At 36.2% G+C, this 24,414-nt stretch overlaps 1 protein-coding gene across 2 annotated transcripts in view; it reads left to right on the top strand.

Annotated features, from left to right (window-relative positions):
* LOC131684773 (relaxin receptor 2-like) overlaps window positions 1-24,414 on the top strand; it is a 230,600-nt gene that overhangs the window by 188,726 nt on the left and 17,460 nt on the right. For both annotated transcript variants that reach the window (XM_058967912.1, XM_058967913.1), the window contains one exon: window positions 447-520. In XM_058967912.1, coding sequence (XP_058823895.1) covers window positions 447-520 — 74 coding nt within the window. The remainder of the gene's footprint in view (window positions 1-446; window positions 521-24,414) is intronic.

Genomic DNA, 24,414 nt, shown 5'->3' with positions numbered 1-24,414 from the left:
GGATTTTATATTGGATGCACATTTTTCTCAATACAATTAAAATTTTGGAGTGGCTAGGTGCGGTTGAAAAATAGATAACTCCATAACATCTCTACAACAACTCACAGGAGTTCAAACAATTTTATTGATTCAACCACGTTATAACTAGCGCCAATTTGGTGCTGGCTTGGACTTATCTAACTAGTATTAAATTAGTGTTAGTTGCTCACGAGGAGAATCCGAAACACTAAACAATCATACTGTAAAAAGAATTGTACAGTGTACATTTCATCAAATATAAGTTGTATAAACATCGAAATAGTCTGATGTCCTTCTCCACCCATATGTTTATAATAGGTATGCCATTCTATCTAGAAAGTGCATTGAATAATGTTTTAGTTTATTGCTATAAATATGTTCTATTAATCCATTTATACTTATCCTGCCTTTCCATTCTCTCATTCCAGATTCGCAATAATAGTTGTAACCGACTGTCTCTGTTGGATGCCGGTGATTGTCGTCAAATTGGTGGCCTTGGGAGGTAAGTCGTTTCTGTTTATCTTTGCGAGTGGGCGGATTGTAGTATATTTATCTGGTAGGGCCGAACAAGTCAATCAAGAAGATAGTTAGAAAGTTCGACAGCAAGCTGTCACAGTGTTACGTAAGTGGACTAATGAAAAGGTCAACTGTCTTCGAAAGCATTGATGTCAATTAGATAGAGTAATTACCAACGTCCATCGTTTTTGGGTGAATTAGGATAATGATAATTATTTCATCAGTCGGAAAATGTATCCCGAGCAAGCTATCGCTGTATAACACCTTAAAAAGACCATACATTTAGTCACAACCATCAAAACCCCATGTAAAATTCTTAATAACTCATAAATATGCCAAAGTATGTGTTTTATATGAGCTACCGGTAATTTTATGGTTCCACACCCAATGAAACACCAGGTAAAGAAATTTTAGACCATGCACATGGTGGTATTATGGGCTTCTCCTTTGCTCGTCATACGGCGAGCTGGTGCATTTGGAAAAGGATTCAGATCGCAAACAGAAGAGCATTTGGTAACACTTTCGATTATCGTCTGCTGTATATACAGTTTATCACGTGCCAACATGGCAACCAACATCACCAAGTTCGCAATATGCCAAAAAGACACAGTTGTTTACGCTATCCACCCAGTAAAAGGAAGTTTTCCTATGTTAGTCCAATGCATTGGACGTTCAAATTATTAAACGCTGGAAATCAGTTTTTCACTACTCCCATCTGAGCAACCATTTGCAAGACGCGTTTGACAGTTGCATCCGAAGTGCATTTGCATTGATCACTGCGCCATCTACAAACATTTACCAAACGTGTTTCAAATGGCTGATTTATTCGAAGTTTCAGTTACATTTCGAAACGACCTAAACGTCTATTGCCTGTGGTATTACGAACAAGACGATATATGCCGTCATTATGGCACGTTAAAAGCTGGATAGCGTTCCAATGTTCCGCCGAGAATGATCATAAAATTGGGAATATTATCACAACAATGGACGATGCCGCAGTTGTTTCAATTCGCCCATAAACATCAATCGGTTTCACAAGACAACACTATGCTGTACTTGCTGAACAGTAAAGTTTCAAACAGTGCTGAAACCATATTCGTTTAGCGCGATCCTGTCATAACAATTTCAGTGATTTTCATTCAAATCCGGTACCACATTGAATGTGGCGGCGCTTGACTGTGGCCACTGATACGATACACGTTTGCTTTAACATCGAACCAAGCCGGATGTTGGCCTTTCAAATCAAAACGAGCGTGAATACGGCTTGCGAAAGCGACTGTATTTTCAATGGGACCGTGTTCCTGGCGCACATGTGCATTGGAATGGGTTGTTCAGTAACATTGATTTGTTAGTTATAGTAGCATCGATTTCCGCTCAGAATTTGATCGAAAAAGCTTGCAAAGAATAAGTATTTCTTTTTTTATAATATTTCAACGACAGTTCAAAGAGCCATGCGAACTTTTTGTCCTTCTTTTCGTGATATATGCCAAAACATGGTCAAATACAAATTACATACTCCAAGATCGCATATAAAAGGGTGATAGATTTTTTTGGCATGAGATTGTTATACTTCACAGATGTACCAACTGTCTTTTGAAATGTTTTTAGCTCAGGCTAAATTATCAGCCAAGAAAAGGTGTTTTTATGTTATAAAAACTCAATGTAAAAGAACAGCGGTAAGAAAATGACATTTTTAGCAAAAAAGTGCCCCGACGTTGTATGGCAACACGTCCAATGCTATCAGGATCGGATCCGCTTTGACATCTGAGAATGAATCCAAACGATTCAAAATTGAATCTCCGCGGTTCTCTCTCTATGATCTTTTTTCTATTCTTTACCTCTTTATTCAGCTCATCTGTCCATCAACTCATGGTATGTGTCTGAAATGACGGGTGATATGTTTATGGACTCAATTAAATTTCAATTTTATCGCCATAGCTTAGCTGCATGATAGCAGCGGCAACTATGCAGATCGCATATTTTCATTGCGCTTTCACGCTTCTTCCGATTCATTCTATTCTATCATCACAAGCAACATTCCTAGTACGTGACAAAACTTGCCCACCTATTTTCCGTCAGAATTTAGATTAATATTCATAGTCGTTTCTATGTACAGACTCTCCCTCTTCCTGGAAACGTTTCCGTCTAGGCAACTGGCCAAATAAGTATGACAATTTCCCAGCGAAAATTATCTCCACAATCGTGTACAATATCGAAAACTAAATTCGGAACCGAAAGGCTTGTGAAATCTAGCGGAAATCGGAGCCCATTCCCAGCAGATACCACTGATGCGCGTTAGACGTCGAGGATGCTTTCGCTTGTCATAAAATTTCACGAAGCAGAATAAGCAAGAAAAATTACTAAATCTGCGGCTAATGGAGCAAAGCGAAACTACTGGCATCGAATCGCTGGGCAAGTACGAACTTGGAAGATAGTCTTCCTGGCGGTGAATCGATGGTAATCGCTATTGGATTATTTCTATAGGTTAGATGTTTATTTCTGTGACTAAATCGTTCCAATGCGAGTGTGGAAGGCTGGTTGTAGGGTTCTACAGACTCTAAGGCTGGTGAATAGTGAAATATGTATTAACACTCGGAATACCAAGGGGGTAAAAAAAATGGGAACGCTTACTTTGACCGGTCATATCTCAGCCGTTACATAATCGATTTCAAATCTGTCTTCACCAATAGAAAGATATGTCTTTTGTGAATACGTCAAATAAAAAAAATAGTAGAATAAAGTTGTCTACCGTAAGTTACAGTAAAAAGAGTATAACAAAGTCGGTGAGAAAAAAAATGGGAACGCTTCTTTGACTTGCCATATCTTAGCTGTTTGCTTACTAATTTTAATTTTTTTTTTCACCATTGGATAGGTATTTTTTTTATAAAAACAGTGAACAAAGAATGATGGAAAACAAATTTGTATATCTGAAGGAATTGTAAAAAAAGTAATTGAGAGTCAGTGCAGACGAAATGAGTTTTTCTGTTCAAACAATCGTATCACGACCATTTGTCAACCAATTTCAATTTTCCTTACACCAATGCAATCCTTAGAGCTTCTAGACTTGTAATATATGCAATAAATAGTATATTTTCAAAAATTACTATACTTTTTCGAGTTTTTAGGAGATAAGATTTTTACAATGTACGTGGCATACGGCATTGAAATTCTTTGCGACTTGTTAGTTTTACGGTTTGAAAATTACCTGTTAGTTCTACATATTATACATGGATATTATTATATCAAAATGTTTGCACAAACGTGGAGAAACACAATATTGTATGTAAGTTACTAAATAATAGAGTGTGTTAGGACGATTCAGTAAATACGAAGAAGTTCAGAATTTTAAAATATTCGTCATATAACTTCAAATTTGAAGCGATGACCTATACATTTTAATACACCAATCGATTGTAACTGATGGCGGCTACAATTTCTGAAAAAAGACATTTTTATATTTTCTCAAAAAATAGCCAAAAGTACGTAGAAGTACAGAAATTTCATTTAGTTCGCAAATAACGTCGAATTCAAAGCGATGGCCTATACCTTTTTATATACCAATCGATTTTAATTGATTTTGGTTACAATTTCTGGAAGAACAATTTTTATATTTTCTCAAAAAACAGACAAAAGTACGTAGAACTACAGTAATTTCATTTAGTTGACAAATAACTTCAAGTATTCAAAGCTATCACCTATGCAATTTATACACCAATCGTTTGTGATTGATTTTGGCTACAATTTCTGAAAGAACAAATTTTTATATTTTCTCAAAAAAATAGCCAAAAATACGTACAAGTACAGAAATTTCATTTAGTGGGTAAATAACGTCGAATTCTAAGGGATGATTTATACTTTTTGCCTTTCTCATATAGAAAGGTTATGCAATCACTCTGAAAAACGTCAACCTAATCTCGGCCCGGAGGGCCGAGTGTCATATCCCATTCGACTCAGTTCGTCGAGATCGGAAAAAGTCTGTATGTGTGTGTGTATGTGTGTATGTATGTGTGTGTATGTGTGGGTGTATGTGTGTGTGTGTATGTATGTGCGTATGTGTCAAATAATGTCACTCATTTTTCTCAGAGATGGCTGGACCGATTTGCCCAAACTTAGTCTCAAATGAAAGGTGCAACCTTCCCATCGGCTGCTATTGAATTTTGGATCGATCGGAATTTTGGTTCCGGAATTACGGGTTTCAGAGTGCGGCTACACAGAAATTTCTCATAAAAACTATAGGAAAAATTAAAAATAGAATTTTTATTTTTGATGCTAAATGTATTCAAGGTGCATAAAACGTCGAGATTTGATGCAAACACGAAAAAAGTTTGACGAAGATTCACTTTTTTGGATTTTGCACATTTTTGCCTTTCTCATATAGAAAGGTTATGCAATCACTCTGAAAAACGTCAACCTAATCCCGGCCAAATTTTTTTTCGACTCGCATAAGGTTTCTGGATTTTAACAGGGGCGTAGTTGATGGTTTACGGAGAGGGGTTACACTCCCCCTCTACTGTTCACTCCCCTGCTTTAAAAATCTCCTTAAATCACCCCTCAGACCACCACCTCATACCCCTCCCTTTCAACCCCATCATCTTTAAACCACCGCTATATTACAAAGCATACCAATTTAAGCTGGGGAGTCGTTCGTTCATGGGACTTTCGCCCTCCTCACATACCCATCCCCGCATGACAAAATGAGTTAGCAAGCAGATAACATTGATCTAATGCTGATTAGGCTAATGGAGTATGATATTTTTTTGTTTCAAGTGTTTCACCGTCGACACGTAGCTCATCAAGTTCGTGGCTGGCATGCCATTGTGTATAAGTGCAAAGTGTACTAAGAATGTAATGGACATTTCCACAATTATGTTGAACATAAAAAGCCTCCATGCCATAGTTTAGAGAAATGAGAAAGGCACAATTGCACCGCTAGGTGGATTAAAACAGGTTTTTATACACCAATCGATTGTAATTGATCGCGGCTACAATTTTTGAAAGAACACATTTTTATATTTTCTCAAAAAATAGACAAAATACGTAGAAGTACGGAAATTTGATGTAGTTGGCAAATAAGGTCAAATTCAAAGTGATGGCCTACACTTTTATATATACCAATCGATTGTAATTGATTTCAGCCAGTGCTGCATTCGGTAACCGTAAACAGAAAACCTTCCTACACAGTCGCAAGTACTCATATTCGACTCTCTTTCCGTATAAGTTCTCGCACTGTGACAGCACCATATAGTGTCAGTCATACTACGTGAGTGCCTTTGCGAAAAAAATGTTCTGTCTTTTCGCTCTTTTGTTCACTCAGTTTGACTGAAGCCTCTCGATGACAGTCAGTTTTGAAAATTATTGTCATTAGGCCAAGCAAAGGGAATTTTAAATTCTGCACGATGCAAGTCTTGAATTCAATATTATAGTTCAAATACATTATCTATTAAACAATTGGTTTGGTTGCTAACCGAAAATTGTTTGAGAAATATTGTCTTTCATTTTCCGTCACCGTTTTGATAGGAGTTGTAAGCCACGTAAATTGCTCATTTAATGTCATATTCAATCATATAATATTCATTCTACATTCTATGGGATTCCCTAATAACATAAAACTAACTTCTGTTTATTCACAGTCTAGAGCACCCAAACACAGTAGGCAGGGTTAAAATGCAAGGAAATCAAAAGAAATATATGTTGTGTTTTGATCATGTTGATGTGTTTGGTTAGTTAAAAATATGCTCTGTCTGTTGATAAATATTTCTGCAGTAAACCAGGTCAAAAAACAATATGCATTACTACCAATTCAGGAGCATGTAAGCTATAAGTAACTTTCAAGTTTATCAACATGTTCAAGTTTAACTATCAGTATGTACTATGATTTTGATCGAATTTAAGGCAATTGCGAAGGGTCAATAAGCACTGGCTAGTGATTGAATCGTATATGGTGATTATTTAGTGAATAAAAACTACGCTTGTTGAATTCGCGTGGTAGACAAAAAGGAAAGAGAAATTATCATTGTGTGTTGTCACTTGACTCGGCTGTCTGCGCCCCGTCATTTTTTTTCTCACTCTCCCTCGTCACTGTTGTTGGTACTCACTATGCTCAGTTTCGGTTGCTCAAGTTCTCTCAACTGAAAAAGACGATCATTTTGATTTGTGACTGAAGCTTTGGGTACATTTTGAAGAAAAAGTGATGATCATGATTTTGTGCAACTCTGATTTCAGCTACAATTGTTGCAAGATAAACTTTTCATATTTTCCCAAAAAACGACAAAAATACGTAGAAGTACAGAAATTTCGTCTGATTGGCACATAACTGCGAATTTCCGTACTTCTACGTATTTTTGGCTAATTTTTGAGAAAATATAAACAATTGTTCTTTCAGAAATTGTAGCCGCCATCAATTACAATAGATTGGTGTATAAATAGTGTAGGTCATCCCTTTTAATTTGCAGTTATTTGCCAATCAAACGAAATTTCTGTACTTCTACGTATTTTTGTCGTTTTTTTAAAGAAAATATAAAAAGTTTATCTTGCAACAATTATAGCCGAAATCAATTACAATCGATTGGTGTATAAAAAGTATTCTAAGGGATGATCCCTTAGAATTCGACGTTATTTACCCACTAAATGAAATTTCTGTGCTTATACGTATTTTTGGCTTTTTTTTAGAAAATATAAAAATTTGTTCTTTCAGAAATTGTAGCCAAAATCAATTACAATCGATTGGTGTATAAAAAGTATTCTAAGGGATGATCCCTTAGAATTCGACGTTATTTACCCACTAAATGAAATTTCTGTGCTTATACGTATTTTTGGCTTTTTTTTAGAAAATATAAAAATTTGTTCTTTCAGAAATTGTAGCCAAAATCAATTACAATCGATTGGTGTATAAATTGCATAGGTAATAGCTTTGAATACTTAAAGTTATTTGTCAACTAAATGAAATTACTGTAGTTCTACGTACTTATGTCTATTTTTGAGAAAATATAAAAATCGTTCTTCCAGAAATTGTAACCAAAATCAATTATAATCGATTGGTATATAAAAAGGTACAGGCCATCACTTTGAATTCAACGTTATTTGCGAACTAAATGAAATTTCTGTACTTCTACGTACTTTTGGCTATTTTTTGAGAAAATATAAAAATGTGTTTTTTCAGAAATTGTAGCCGCCATCAATTACAATCGACTGGTGTATTAAAATGTATAGGTCATCGCTTCAAATTTGAAGTTATATGACGAATATTTTAAAATTCTGAACTTCGTCGTATTTACTGAATCGTCCTGACACACTCTATTATTTAGTAGCTTACATACAATATTGTGTTTCTCCACGTTTGTGCAAACATTTTGATATAATAATATCCATGTATAATATGTAGAACTATTGAGTAAACAGGTAATTTTCAAACCGTAAAACTAACAAGTCGCAAAGAATTTCAATGCCGTATGCCACCTACATTGTAAAAATCCTATCTCCTAAAAACTCGAATAAGTATAGTATTTTTTGAAAATATACTTTTTATTGCATATATTACAAGTCTAGAAGCTCTAAGGATTGCATTGGTGTAAGGAAAATTGAAATTGGTTGACAAATGGTCGTGATACGATTGTTTGGACAGAAAAATTCATTTCGTCTGTACTGACTCTCAATTACTGTTTTTACAATTACTTCAGATATACAGATTTGTTTTCCATCATTCTTTGTTCACTGTTTTTATAAAAAAATTGCCTATCCAATGGTGAAGAAAATATTAAAATTGGTGAGCAAACAGCTAAGATATGGCAAGTCAAAGAAGCGTTCCCATTTTTTTTCTCACCGACTTTGTTATACTCTTTTTACTATAACTTACGGTAGACAACTCTATTCTTCTATTTTTTTTATTTGACGTATTCACAAAAGACATATCTTTCTATTGGTGAAGACAGATTTGAAATCGATTATGTAACGGCTGAGATATGACCGGTCAAAGTAAGCGTTCCCATTTTTTTAGACCCCCTTGGTAGTCCGCGTAACTTTTTACCCCCTTGGTATTCCGAGTGTTAACCGATACAGTGAAACGACCGCACGATTAAAAGGAAGGTTTTTTTGAGTTATCTATAATCTATCAGGCTCTAATGATTTTTGTTAAGAGCATATAGATTAAAAAAATGGGACCACAATCCCGCATAAACGTGTACCAAATACGAACCATTCTATCAAATGTTAAAAACTATTTCCAATATTGTTAGTTCAATAATAGAACAACTATTACCTGGTATAATCTCGAACATAACGATTAGCGTTTTTCCATACTCGACCCTACAACCAACGGGTTGTTAAGAATGGTCACCATACTAAAGCATGCTTTTTCCATAAACATTTTGACAACATACCATTCAAGAGCTAGCGACGCCCAAAATGATTTGGTAGAAAAAAAAATCTTATCGCTGTCACACTTTCAAGAAAGCTTCATTGACATTAAGTGAACTGTCGCTTTATCCATTTGAGCTATCACCGTCATATTGTAAGATGATGTACAGGTTTTTGGAGCAGGAAAAACACATATACGAGTAACAAAACCAGCGATATTAATGTCATCTCATGAATTTTGACCGACCATTTGAAAAAAATGTTTTTGAGTTCCGTTTTCATTTTTGAGTTTTAAAACTGACAATGAAAACTTTAAAAATAGGGTTCCAATAGGGGCACGGCAACTGAAATAAAAAAAAATATATTGTTGCCAAAACCGGAATCCTACTGTATTGGTTTCTTTATTTGTTCATTTGATTTCATGAAATTTATTTCCCTAAGCTTTTGTTTTCTATTATTGTATTGTATTTTTTTATATATTTAATAAACCTGTTTTAGTAATTATCTATCCGCCATTTAACCCCAACTTCTCGTATATGGACAAAGGTCAAAAAGGCTCCGATCGATTTTTGAGATTTTTTCACATTAGAAAAACTACAAAATATGTATGATTTGCATCACGGAGCAGAAAAATCATTAAACATAGGGGATTTTGGGGTCAAAATGACCCGGTACCCCACTTTCCCGTATTTTCCTAGAAGCAAAAATATCTGCATTCAAATACTAAGATTATTTCCTTTTAAAAGAGGTATGAATTGTAATTTTCTGATTGCTACTTCAAAAGTTATAGCATTTAATGTATTTTTCCTCCATATTTTCCCATAGTACCAATTTCAAAAAAAATCAAGCGAAGTGGGCGGGGGTCTAGAATTGTCCAAATGATGTGAAATTTGGCATCTGAGCTTACTTTGACATTTGTCACAATATGAGAGGGGGGTCTTCGAGAATCCAAAAAAAAATTTTTTTGCAATGCCCTAATGGTCACTAGAGTGGGACATGGTTATATGAAAAAAATAAAATTTGGCTCCGAGTAACTTTTTGCGTCCAAATTAGCTCCCAGAACAACTCTGCAAATTTTTAACTCGATCGGTGAAACTATATTTTTGCGCCCACGGTTTAAAGTTTACATGGGATTTCGTATGGGAAAATTGTCTTTTGCAAATTAATTCTTCCAAGAGTCGCCCGTTATCTCCTAAAAATAAGTAGATGGCTGATTTTTATAGGAAATTTGTCAAGGAAACAAAGTCTAGAAGATTGCGAAACGATCTGATGATTTTGGAAAAAGTTATTAAGCAAAAACCGATTGATGCCCTGAAGATTGATGAAAATTTCACTTTTCTTAGCATCACTGCTTCTGACGGTCTAATTATATACAAAATTTTTAACATCCTCTTAATATGTACAAAAGAAGCCTCAATTTATCCCTCAAAACCTTGAGAAGTGGCCAAATAGTATAGATAAACGATTTAGACACATTAAGAGAGGATTAAATCAAAATTGCGTATAATTGGATAACCAACACCAGTGGTGCTAGAAAAAATGAATATTTTATGAATCATCAGAGCATCAATCGGTTTCTGCTTAATAACTTTTTTCTCAAGCGTCAGATCGTTTCGTGGTTTTCGAGACTTTGTTTCTTTGTTAAATTTTCTATAAAAGCCAAATAATGATTTATTTTTAGGAAGTAATGGGCGACTCCTGGAGGAATTATTTTGTAAAAGTTAATTTTCCCATACAAAATCCCATGTAAACTTTAAACAGTGGGCGCAAAAATATAGTTTCACCGATCGAGCTAAGAATTTGCACAGTTGTTCTAGGACCAAAATGGTATCTAAAAAGTTGCTTGGAGCTGGAATCTAATTTTTGTCCCACCCTAATGGTCACCCAACGCAACAAGCGATAGACGTCATCCATTATCTATTGCGCACAGTGCCGTGGCGTGGTCTTCTGGCGCCCTTGGCGGAGACTCAGTTGTGCGCCCCATGCCTCATTTGTCTACGCTAGCAATTCTAGCGAATATGCTGCAGAGAATATGAAGTTAAGTATCTGTAAGACAATCTAACCGAAAACCTATATTCCAATATACTTGAAAGACATAAGGTTTTAGGTTTGTTTTCCTCCAGCTGTCATTTGTAAAACTGTCAGCCAATTTGAACATTTGAAATAATGGTGCTGAAATGCTCTTTTTCGCTGTAAAAGTCATTCCGAAGACGTACAATGCCGGTTGGTCAGGCTTCATCATGAAAATAATCCGACTAAAAAGTTATTTTCGATTTGTTTTTCTCCACCTATGACAGGTAGAGGAAAACAAATCGTCGAACACACTAATACATACGCTCACAAAGTTGATATCGACAATGTAGTCACCGATTCAAGTTTGTTAGGGACCATTCATAAATTACGCAACGCAAAAACTGCTCAAAATTGACTCCTCCCTCCCTCTATGTAACAAGTTATCTCAAATTTCTCCATCCCCCCGCCCCTATTACGTAACAAATTCTTTTAATTTTTTTTACTTCGGTAAAAACATGCTACGTAACGTTTTAGCTTAATCCCCGTTCCACATATGTCACAATATGTCACAATTTGTCGAACCCCGTTGCTCCCCTTTAATCGCGTTGCGTAATTTATGAATCGTGCCTTATACATGGATCATTTGAAGCCGGAAACGCCAAAAACGTGAACTTAATTCACTAGAGGCCAAACCATCGAATATATTCACAGAGTGTCATTGGAGGAATTGTTCGTATGAACATTCCACACAATTTGATAACAATTGAAATTAGACATGGCTTACCATGATCGAACTAAAAAATTTAACTTTTTATGCTGATGAGGTAGAAAGTTGATGTCTTCGACAAAGTTTTAGAAATGCTCACAGTGAAGAATTTTGTTGAAGAACTTGAGCTTGTATGACTAAAGGTTATCGATTTATAAGGCGTTTTCTATGTCAACCCCCTTAAATCTAGTTTTTTTTAATATAACTTTTTTCATTGTGACTTTTCGTGCAAACTATGTTCAAGACAAATGTGTAGGTATCTAAACTATACATTGTCGAAGACTGTATGTAAAAATACTCATTCGTTTCAAAGTTTTTAAAGTTTTTTACATTTTTTACACCAACTTCAACTATGTATAAGAAAGAAAGCAAAGCAAACCAAAATGCACGAACAGTCACTTTTTTCACTGCCTAAACTATGCACAATAAAGCTAAGAAGGTTTGGTGTGTGGCACTCTAGAACCCTATGCTAAGCTCACTTTATCATGTTTTTTACTTTTTCTATACAAAAATCAGCAAAAAATATTTTTTTTGATTTTTTCCGTAAAATTTAGTAATTAATGGTATGACATCCTTTTGTAAGCATTAAATTCATTATAACATGTCTATTCGAGTATATATTAGCTTGGGATCTCCACTGATATTAAAAGCTTTACATTTTTGCTCCCACGTTTATAAAATCTGAAATATTCAGGTTTAAGTGAAAATAATACTTGTAATTGAATATTAAACCAAGAATTTCAAAAATTGGGGCGAAAACACTTAACAAAGTCTTAACATTCGATGGTTTGGGATCTAGTGAATTAAGTTCACGTTTTTGGCGTTTCCGACCACTGTGCCTTGCTCCGGTGAGCAATGATTTTGAATGGCAATCGCACTGGACGGCATAAAATGGTGTGCCAGGTAATATGTGGCAGGAGAGTCAACATAACCATGCCCCGCATACAAAAAACGTCCGACGAATGTGAAGCATTCGAAGCTATGCCACTCGCGATCCCAAATCGTCGCTGTAGTGCTATCTTATGACAAGTGCAATTCAGCACATTTCGAGAAAAACGATTTCTTAAGCTTGAGGTTGTAACATATAAATGGAATAAACAATTCAAAGAAGACAATTGATGCTTCTATCATTCTGTATTAACTTCTTAAATATTACGAAGATCGGTTGACTATGTTGCGCGTTTTTACTATAAATGTAAACAAAAGTCGCACTAACACGTGTCATAGGTGTGTATTGATGACAAAATTTGTATGACGTGTCATAATCGTGCATGGAAAATTTTCAATGGAAAAAACATCAAGGTTTAACTTTTATTCATATCTTTGGCTTCATTTGGTCTATAAACAATCAGTGAGACTCATTTTGAAGAAATGAGCCAGGAAATCTTGAAAAAATAGCTATTTTTGGATACTGTGTTGCCAAATATGCTATATACCCAGTTTGAAACTTAAACTGCATTTTCCTCACATTTTATGAATTTTTGTTTTGAAAATGGTTATGACATTGTGTTTCTCAGAAAGTTGTACACATAAAAACATCGTATACATCAAGATAACTTGAGCCAATATCCACAAATATTTTGAAGCAAAAAATTAAAAATTTCTCAGCGCGTTTCTCGCTATATCTCAGTAACCAAGTCGAATGTCAATATTCTGAAAACGCCACTTTGTAGAGATTGTTTAGACAAGTAATATGACATCAAACTCAAATTACCCCAAAATGGCGTTTGTCATAAGATAGCACAACAGCGACGAAATCATTATGCTCACTCGACTCAGGAGTGTGACTCTGTATCTTTTACTGCTTCGAAAACTTTAGGCAGGTGAGATTATTTATAAAGTTTTAAATTTTTCTCTTGAGAGGCCGTCAAATATACCAGTTCGAGGAAGCTCTGACACAAAGCCTTAGTAATTAGAGATAAAACAAGGAACGCTTCTGGGAATTCCAAAAGCTTCATGTCATTTCAACCAGAGATTCAACTTAGTGCAAAACTCGTTGATCACTGGCAACTTTGTGATATTGCAGAACCCTTGCTTTTTTAGCGGACTGCAGCCTACAGCTTAGAGGATTTCGGTCCGTCCCGCGAGACAAAATTTGCAAAATCGGACGAAGTAGCAACTGTCTGCCAAATAAACATCCGTCGTCGGGAAGACGACTAAATTTTACGCCTGTTTGTCACAAAGTGTGTAACGTCAAGTCCTCTTTTTGGTCTAGTCCAATGTATCAAGCTCCTAACAACGCGTGTTAAATCGTCAGTGATGCAATTGAAACTTCGCATTGTTTCCGCTTCGGTCTTGTTCCTGATCTCCTCTTGAGTCCCCTAGGTCTGAAGCGGATCAATCGACTATTAACTAATTCTCTGAGCGCTAATAACCGTAATGTCCCCGAATACTAATTTCCCTGTAACTATTTTTGAACAATAATTTAGTGTGTGCTTGGGAATGGCACTCCTGTCATGACTTATTTTATGATTTACCCTCACTTATTTTATAAAACAGATCACTGGGGAATGCCATGGGGAAGAATATTCACAATAACAAACCGTTTGTGTACTTTACGTGATATAGAAAAACCTCGATTTAACTTTTGAAAACCGTAATCATTTTCATCGTATGTAACATGTGTTAACATCACAAAAATCAAACTAAATAATTAAGTTAGAAATGGTGTGTGTGTGTGTGTGTGTGTGTGTGTGTGTGTGTGTGTGTGTGTGTGTGTGTGTGTGTGAATACAATCCATTTCCCACTGTCCGGCAGTGCTTTTATGGAAGAAACTTGTCTGCACCTATGTAATGATATATTTGTTTTCATTGATAGATGAACACATGTTTAGCCTTGGAAATGAAAGGTGATAGCTCTACTGTACATCCAACGACCCATTTCAGGAATGTCTGTTTCTACACGTACATTCTGACGCCGCCTTCATATACAATAAGCCCTGCGCGAATACATCCACGTATCAATTGGATATTTGCAATATATTCGCACTTCCAGAATAAAAAATGTTTTTGATTCTGGCACATATTTACAAAAAGGAAAAGATTTATGAAGGTACACAAGTATTAAAAAAAGACATGAAACGATCTCACCAGCTCTGAATAAACAAATTCATGAGATTTCTGTGAAGAATTCTCTTCCATCCATGAAATTGTTGCATCAGCTACTCAGGTTAAGGCGGCGCTGCAGGTGCTAAGCGGAACGAAGGGGCGTATTGTTTCGCGTCTTGCTTCACACACTTCAATGGCAAAGTTGTGACGACAAATTTCTATTCAAAATCACACTTTTCTCGCGATATTTCAACTTACTAACACGTAACTTAACAGGAAAACCTTCCTACTAAACGATTGACTTCATTTTCCTGTTGAATATAATGTATATCACTGAAAAACTATGAAAAATATTGGACGTTAACAACAACACGTCCGGGCGATTCGCCAGTGTTGCCACTGCTCCTAAATAATTAAGTTAGAAATTGTGTTTTTATTCTTAAATTTGTGTTTAACCCACTGTGTTCCTTTGGCAGAAATCGCAATATTGTCTTACTAGTTTGCATGTGTGGCCTAGTGTGCAATGAATTGTCCAACCTAGGCGTAACAACCAGAGTTAAAAATATTCAAATTCATTGAATGAAAATTGATCATATTCAACCGCATTCATTTTCAATATTCAGTGACGCAGCTGAAAACGTCAAACTAACAAACCGCTCATTCATCCATGCAGATTTTCATTCGTCTCCGATTATTACACGAAGCGACCGTGCAGCAACGAATCAAACGCATCAAAGTAGGCCCTGGCACAATGTAAGCGATGATGATTTGTTGTTTCATATGCTTTACCGGCATTTGAAAACATTTTCCTAGATAATTAGTGTAATGAATATATTGTACGATATTCAACTGAATGAATAAGATGGATAGTTGAATGAATATTTTTTCTATTCACCGCGAGTCGCAACAGGTTCATTTTCAGCCGTTAAAAAGAACTTCGATTATTTTTAACTCTGGTAACAACACCAGTCATGAATGGCAAATGATTGCGAACGGCCTTTCTCTCTATCTTAATTACTCCACCCAGTAATTTGCTGCCTCCGGATTGCTATCTTTACGTAAAAATATATGCAATCGTGAAAAAAAATTCTTCAGCTTTTACACATAGATATACAGACTGGCAGGCGAGCTTCAGAAAGAGACAAATGAGACAGTGTTTTGCAAATTGAGTGTAACTGCCAAGTAATTTGTCTTGATTGCATTATGGTACACAATGCTCCTTTTGCGCCATAGGAACCATTCTGCAAATGTTGCGATTTTTAATCTTTGACGACAAAAAATTAAAAGAAATTCGAATAGTACTAGGACAAGATCACGTCCCAAATCAATGGTTGCTGTATCCGCTAGCTACATTTCACTCCATTGTACCCTTATCCTACAGTAGCTGTTCCTCAAATTATCTTATCCCCTCACTGTTTATGCAAGCCATTTTAAAATATGTTTTGTTTCGAATTGATTTTTCTTTGCCTGGGTGATTTGTATGAAATTCTAGCCCTGTATGCGTGAGCCTGAAACCAAACTAGAGCAACGTTTGGTATTCACCTCAACCGAATTTTCGCTTCGTTCGAGCAAACGTTTTGGAATGTTATCGTTAATTCCAGCTTTGTATTATTTTTTTTAAAACGAAGCAAAAATATTAACACCTAATTAAGCACAGTCTTGTAATTATGCGCCAAGTAAGTAATGAAAGTCAGTGGCTCCCAAACGATTAAGATAAACAAGAACTCATCTACCCTAAAGGATTATAAAAGAACCGTTCTGTCCCGAAAAGGACAGGCTGAATGTGTTGCTAAAAACAGCCCATAAATTTAATGCTATTACCGACATAAATACATTACACATTCTCGATTTTTGCTCGTTTGTTGCAATTGCTTGGCGAATCATCGGTTTCCGGAGCGTCGCGTCGTCCTGTGGTGAGCTGGAGGCATTTTCCAGCAAAAAAAAATGAGCCCCCATAAACACTGTCTTGTTGTCCTAAGGGTTGCAAATCGATGCCGAATGGTTGGCTCCGCTGCCGTTTATTTGCTGGACAGCTGGCTGCTAGGCTGGTGATAAAAGTTAGAAAAACGGGTGCAGAGGTTTTTTGTCGTCCACCAGTTCGGCGGTTGCCATGAATTTGTATTTTTATTGTCCGGAAAATGCAATTGAGTATAGAGTTGGGATTTCATTAAGAGAATTTGCTGATACAAGTTTGGAAGAAATTTGACATATTTAATGTATTCTGTTGTATTATTCAGGATCAGCGTCGCACTGTAAGCCCGAGTAGGTAGTAAGATAAGCTTCGAGTGAGGGGTTTATTACTGGGGATTTGTCGAATCCTGGTATTATTAGTTGGTAAAGCAATCACGTTAAGATTGTCTAGTAATGTCCTACGGAAAACAGGTTTAAATATTGAGTTAAACTAAAACAATTTATGAAAAATTCCGACCAGAGGCAGAAATCGAAACGGGAACCTTTGGATCTTCGGCCAAATGCACGAACCTTTATGCTATACCTGGGCTATGATTGCGTCTCTGGATGAACACATGATTATTGCATTGGCGACAGTGTTACTCGTACTGGCTCTAAAGCGACACGCTGCACAGTGATCACCTTCCATAAAACAGTCGGACAAAACCTCAAAAGTGGCTCGAATTTGATGAAGACTTCACGTTGGAGTAATTTTATGGCGCTGAGTTAATATTTGATGTGATTTTTTTTACCTCAAAATTTTAGCACTTAGGGTGGCTCGAAATGTTTTATAAATATTTTTATGCTTATTTCGATCCCATCAGGTAATTTTTGAAGCCTGGAATAAAAAATTCTTTCCTCATAGAAAATATTCCGTAATTCATGAATTTGCGTTCAATGATGTATTTTTTATCAAACTTTGTATGGACATATCTACTAGAGTAATTATATTTTTATTGGCCTCATATACCATGTTCATTCTCACGATATAATGAAATGATTCTGCATTAATCGGAATATTAGGATAGTTATCTATAAAAATAACACGACTTTGAACGTAAGACCTAATGTTGGGAAGACTTGATCAAGTGCCAATAAGCTGAAGAAAGATACAAAATTTCTGATATTTACCATTAGATGCACTGCTGCAGAATAAATGATGTGTTCAAATTTTAAGTGAAGCAGAATTCATTCATTTTTGAGTAGAAGAGTTTTTGAATGCTATGTAACTTTATTAACAAAAGCTCTGGAAAAAATGGCCTATTAAATGGATTGAAGTTTTTTCTTTTAAGAATTAACTTGACCAGAAAAATGTCACGCTTTCCAATATCGTCGAAATTTAGGACATGTCCTTAAAAATAAGGACGGTTGGTAACCCTACCTTACACCAACAATTAATATTTTTTTTGATTAATAGTTGGTTTATCGTTACCATTTCTGCTCGTGTAGGGTCTGCTACAGATAACGCCTAATTTTGTACTGGAGCTATCGGAGCGCTGCACAGCGTGATGAGGTAAAAAGACATTTCAGTTACCCTCATGAAATTTTGGTTCTCTGTCAAATCTTCTTTCGACGGACTACAAGCTGGGTCCATGGATAACTGTTTTCAAGAAGCGGCAATCGATATTCCCCAACTGAATATTGCACCACGTAGTAACGAGCGGCACTGGCGGCTCCAGGGAGGGGCACGTGCCCCCCCCCCCCCCTATTCGACCAGAAGCTGTTTTGGTGAAAAGATTTGCATTTCACTACTTCAATATGTTAATATTCTGGAAGTGATGAACAAGGTGATCAGTTTGTTTTTTTTGTAATATTTTATTTAACTAAGTAAAAGCTAATTAATTTAATTTGGTAATAAAAGCAATTTCGAATTTTTGCAAACAATAAGCAAAATATTGTTTCTGTTAGGATTGTGACACCAGTAATACCGACAACAAAAATCCGTGGAATACCGATCCACTTTTGGTACTGAAATATTGGTACGGATTAAAAATAAGTAGGTACCGGTAAATTCTGCATCATGCATAACTTTTGATAAAATTATTTATATTTTATATATCTAACTTAGAGCTAAATCTTGACGAGAATCAAAATGCCATCGTCTTCAGTAATATATCCGGTAATAACAGGAGTCAAATGGCACACTCAACAGTAGATCTACCTTTACCAGATCACTTGAAAAGTACATTCATATTTTTTATTTTTTTATTTTGTAGCATCGTGTTATCATTATCGAAATTCTATCAATGCGTAGGCTAGACCATTTAGACATGCGACGCTTTCAAATTCATGTATTTCTTACCCTTTTTTCAATCAATAAACTATCTAAGGTTGGGTTGGAAAATAGATAATTAGAGCTTATTTCATGGGAATAACTGAAACAACTTCATGGGAATAATTGAAACAATTTTCAACGCCTTCACACCTTCTTTTAGTCTCTATCGCGGCTAACCGAGTCCACCAATTCACCATCTGTCCGACGTCGCTGGTGACTGCTCCTTTCATCTTCAGTTCAAGTTTCATTATCGCCCAAGATTTTTTCTTTTGGACGGAACTGGTAACAATTTTGCGGATTCAGCTAGTTTGAAATGAAATAACTCCGATGTTTTTGTACAATTGTATCACGCAGCCCGTGCGCACGGATAGGGTTTTGGGGGCTCAGACCAATCCCACGTGGATTTAGAATAATTACCTTTAATCATGGAAACAGGAAATAATACTGCGAGCCGTTTGAAACATAAAACGTCATTTGAGCTCAGACAACCTAGAAACAAGCAATTGAAGAAATCGAGGAAGAAATATTAAGAGAGTTGCTGGAAAGGGATGTAAGTCAAACTGGTCGATATCTCCGGATCTGTTCTTGTTTCGACAAGTTGAGATACTAGCAATAGTTGTGAGTAGACACAGAAAAGGTCGATCAGCGAAATTTCACTGCCGATGATATCTCCGTCGGAGTGGTTGAGAGCTATATGGTACACGAAAACAGGCATCGACATCGAGAGAAATACCGCCGCCGAGGGATTCTCAGCACCAGCTGATGAACGAGTCGCACCAAGAAGGATTAGAAAAGTAGCAATGGAGAAAACATGAACGATTGTCACAAAATAAAAAGAGCAGGAGCACAATCCAGCCTGAAATAATACCTAACGATGGATCCGGGGATGAGGATTAGGGTAAACAAGACGTTTAGGTTTGGTCAGTAAGCTTAACTACTACAAACCACTGCAGAATCCGATACTACCACGAGCTAGCAGGCAGCGATGTATGTTGAAGAATCCTTCTCGATAACAGTCATTGACTCAATTTGTTGATCTGAATCGATTGGTACGCAAGACTCGGCGCTCCACGGCTCGGAAATAACCTTCACAGTTTAAGAATTTCTGTACCTTTCTTTTATGAGAAACGTAAAAAAAAATTAAAACGCTGCCTTCCCTTGATGATTTTCTGCGCATGGGCCTGATAGCACGTCTTTGCTGTTGTAGCAGCTGACTAGATTTCGCCAACACGTAACTTGAAAATGAATGAAGCGTAAAATCCGTTTATTGAAGCACTCCCTTCTAAATACCTCCAAATTCATAGTCTAATCCGTCTCAAAAAAGCCGGTTTTCTTGCTGAGGGAACAGATCCCTCGCCAAGTCATTTTTTTCCGTGATCCCAAGAAAATAAACTTGCATCTTCTAGGAACCTTGCCGTGAGCAGGAGCCTTGTAGAGTTTGAACCACGATTTGCTTGAAATTCCCATAGACTTCATCGTCGATGAAGACACATCCATCGAGTCAGTAGCTCGTCGTACAGGTTTTTTCGCCAAACCATAATCCCAGGTATTGAGATCAGGTTTGATTTTTCGAATGACCTTCTACCACAGTTGACGGGAATGGATAGCAGTATTGAGAGATTCCTTGTACTGTTTTATAACTCGAGCCAGAATACTTTCGGGATAATCTAACATTTCCGGAGTCGACGCTGAAGGTTTTTCAAGTAACTGTTCACAGTTATTGTTGTTTTCTTTTCCTAGATAAAGAATAACTCGGCACCATGTTGGTTAAGAACTGTGAAATAAATAGACCGAGCAAAAGTGTTTGCAACGAATAAAAGGCTTTTAAAAGCTTGCAGAGATGAGCTCAAATTTCCTAATTTCTCGCGTATCTGCATTCCGTTGAACGAGGAATCTGCCGAAAATCAATGGAATGCAAAGGCTACTAATTTAAGGTGACTGGAATTTGTTTGACTAAACGGTAGATTTGTCGTTTCCCCCTTTTTTAGTTCAACAAGATATCAGGATTCATACACGGAAGCAATATAGTAACATAACTGTACACGCTGTTATTTAGAAATTCAGAGTTTATATTTGATATTGAGCGTACTTGAGTAAAGTCTGATAGCAAAGTGAAAACCAAACTTGATGTTGTCATGTTGCCGGCAATCACTCAGGTTGATAACGTTTTGGTCATTTTAGCGGTGAAAAGATCAAAATCAAGAGCAACAAACTGTTCTTTGACATTAAACAGATCTGCTATAAGTGAGAGCAAATTGAAAATAAGTACTCAATGTATTTATTTTGCCAAACAAATGAAACACGGTATTTTTTTTTACGAAAAAAGCAGATCGTGAAAGCACAGCAAAATGACATAAACATTTTTCAGAATATTTTCTATAGAAGTGTAAATAGAGTTTGGGCTTATGGAAGTCACCTTACTTCAGTATCAACACCTATCCAATGCAGTACTGATATCATTCAACTTGTTAGACCAAGCAGACATATTTGTTTTGCAGAATAACTTAAAATACGTGGCTGAAAGTTACAGCGTTGGAATAAAGATTCTCGTGTATATAGAAAATGACAGTATAGAGGTAAGGTTATATGGTCGGTGTTAAGTCAGACCGGACCAAGTCGCAAAACGTCAAAAAATGAGTTAATGATAGCACTGGATAAAGAATTTCTTCATCTACATTCCACTTTTACCAGATTTGAAATATGAAACTATTAACAAAAATTATCGTAAAAATTATTTTCCAATTATAATGTAAAAGATGCTGCGATTCAAACTTTAAACGCGTTTTTCTCGAAATCAATGCACTGTCGCTTAGTCCGGTCTGACCTAACACCGACCAAATGAGCTATCAACGCGTATCCCGTAAACCAAATGCAAAATACACGTCATAATTTGGAGATGTAGAATCCGTTTCACCTGATATTTGAAGAAACTTATTCCCGAGTATGACTGATGATGTTCTTGTAGCGAGAATGCGGGTCGAAAGATCTATCCCCTCTTAACTAGGGTTACTAGGGTCATCTTAGCACCGACCAGGAGAAAATAACTGGCCAATAACCCGGGTATACTATTTTCTGATATCATACCAAAACCTGGTATTAATTGATTACTAATGCCTCATTGAGGTATTAAGCATGTATTGAAGATACATTTTTCAATATCTGCGTAATACCTCAATGAGGTATAATACTTCATTTTAGTATTATTTATGTATTCCAGTGATTTTTACAAATAACAAATCACTACCTTTTTGAATATCTCCATACAGTGAATTTTGTTATTGGAAGGTTGAAAAGGTTTTGTTATTTTTTTTTTTTTTTTTTTTTTTTATTTCAATTATAGAGGTTTTAACCTTAAGGTCATTCGCCTCTTCGGGTTAGAAAAATCTCTTAGGAAAAATTTCTAACCCTATGTGCGGGGTCGGGACCCGAACCCAGGTGCGCTGCGTACAAGGCAATCGATTTACCAATACGCTACGCCCACTCCCCCGGTTTTGTTATTATTCAGGTATTATAATAACTCGTTTCATTATTAACTAGTTATTCGTAGTACATGTCTCAGTTATTATTTCAGGTATTTTACCTCTTATGCAAGGCTCTTCAATACCTTATTGTGGTGTCCAAGTATTGGGTACAGTATATCTGAATTTGACATTCTGAAGTTATTTTCTTCTGCTCGGATATTCATCCCACCCATTTGAACACATTAGTTAGAGTAGTGTTTACTATCTCTATTAAACGCATTAGCCTAAATGGTAGGATGAATAAGAGCGCGTTGTACTCGACTTTTCGCTTCGCTTTAACGCGAGTATTTTACATTTTCCAAGCCAGATTTTTTATTGATCTGCTTCTTCAGAACGAAGCAAAGATGTCGATACCTATTTAAGCGCAATCCAATGAGTGTAAGTCGAGTTGTCAGCGAAATAGTGTGACATCGTGACTAATGAGATGGATAAGGGCACGTCTACCCTATACAATTCAAACACAACAGAACTATAACTGAACAAACCACGATATGCATCCATGATGGGCAGATTCCTATGTGCAAATACTGTAATTAAACGGAACATACTGGATAACCTTTCGCGGATGATGGTTAAGAGAATACCTCACAACCTGTTGCCAACACATTTAAGGCAAATCAATCCATATACAATCATCTGAACCACATAAGGTTGTCAATTTTGTGGCAAATGTTCAACTGAAAACACAGCATCAACATCAACAGCCAGCAGCTTCAATGCGGGTTTTGTCACCTGTAAGTGCAAGAGGTAACGAAAAACATTTGATCGTGAGCACGAACACGGCATGACTGATAAGAGATGGGCAGACTAGTTCTGTAAAAAAACTAGATCACATGAACCATTTTTTCGTTCAGTTGAATTTTTAATTGTGTATGGTCGGTGTTAAGTCAGGCCGGACTAAGTGACAAAATTCTGATTTCGAGGAAAACGAATTTAAAGTTTAAATCGCAGCATCCCTTACATTATGATTGGAAATTATTTTTTTCCATAATTCTTGTTTATTGTTACATATTTCAAATCTGGCAAAAGTCGAATGTTGCTGACGAAATTCTTTATCCAGTGCTATCATTATCTCATATTTTGATGTTGTGCGACTTAGTCCGTTCTGATTTAACACTGACCATATAGTGAATGATTGTCGAAACAGTCTGATCTAGAAAGGCCCGAAGACACATGCAGTTTAATTTTTGAGCGAAAGCTCTCGTTGAGCGTTTTCCTGTGGATTTTTCCTATTATTCTTGAATTTCATTCTTCGTTCAGTTCCAAATTAAAAGAGCATCCAGGATAATTTATGGGACGGTAGGTCACTTCATTGTCATTCGTTCGCCTAAAAATTCGTCCCTTGAATTTGGCGACCTGCTTTAGGTGAACTGACCAATTCGTTTCCAAGCGAATTAAGTAAGTACTACTGTGCTTTGAAAAGGAACTCGTTCACTCTTTCTATTTGAAGAACCAGTTCTCCTGAACTGATCGCAAACGGATTTCCCATATTTACCTGAATGATAAAAGAAAAGTAAATGAACCTCAAGATGCATCAGTTTACCAAATAAGTATTTCCCCGCCGCGAAAGAAGCTATAGAAAGCAGCATGTACGAAATCCGACGAACACTCAATAGCATTTGGTTTTGTTTTTAGTTACATTTTGTAAATATATAAAATATTCCGTTTAGACACCGCAATGAGCCGTATCGAATAAAGGAATTATAAAAAAATAGTGATTTCATACAAGGATGGTGTTTGATTAACTAGTCGCCAATCCCTAAATGTGAACCGTGTTAAGAAATGAGTTTCAAAAATTCTAAGCTTCTAAATGTATTTATTTTTTGAAATCGTCTATACGAAATATTTTGTCAGAAAGGCGTGCCCCTCCTTTGTCAGCCAGCTGGAGCCGCCTATGACGACCGGTATCATCCTGGGGAACTGTTCTCCGAAAATGCACCTCACATTTTTGGTCAT

The sequence above is a fragment of the Topomyia yanbarensis genome, chromosome 2 (assembly GCF_030247195.1).
Source record: "Topomyia yanbarensis strain Yona2022 chromosome 2, ASM3024719v1, whole genome shotgun sequence".
Taxonomy (NCBI): domain Eukaryota; kingdom Metazoa; phylum Arthropoda; class Insecta; order Diptera; family Culicidae; genus Topomyia; species Topomyia yanbarensis.
The sequence above is the reverse complement of the archived record's forward strand: the minus strand, read 5'-3'. Positions and strand labels throughout refer to the sequence as shown.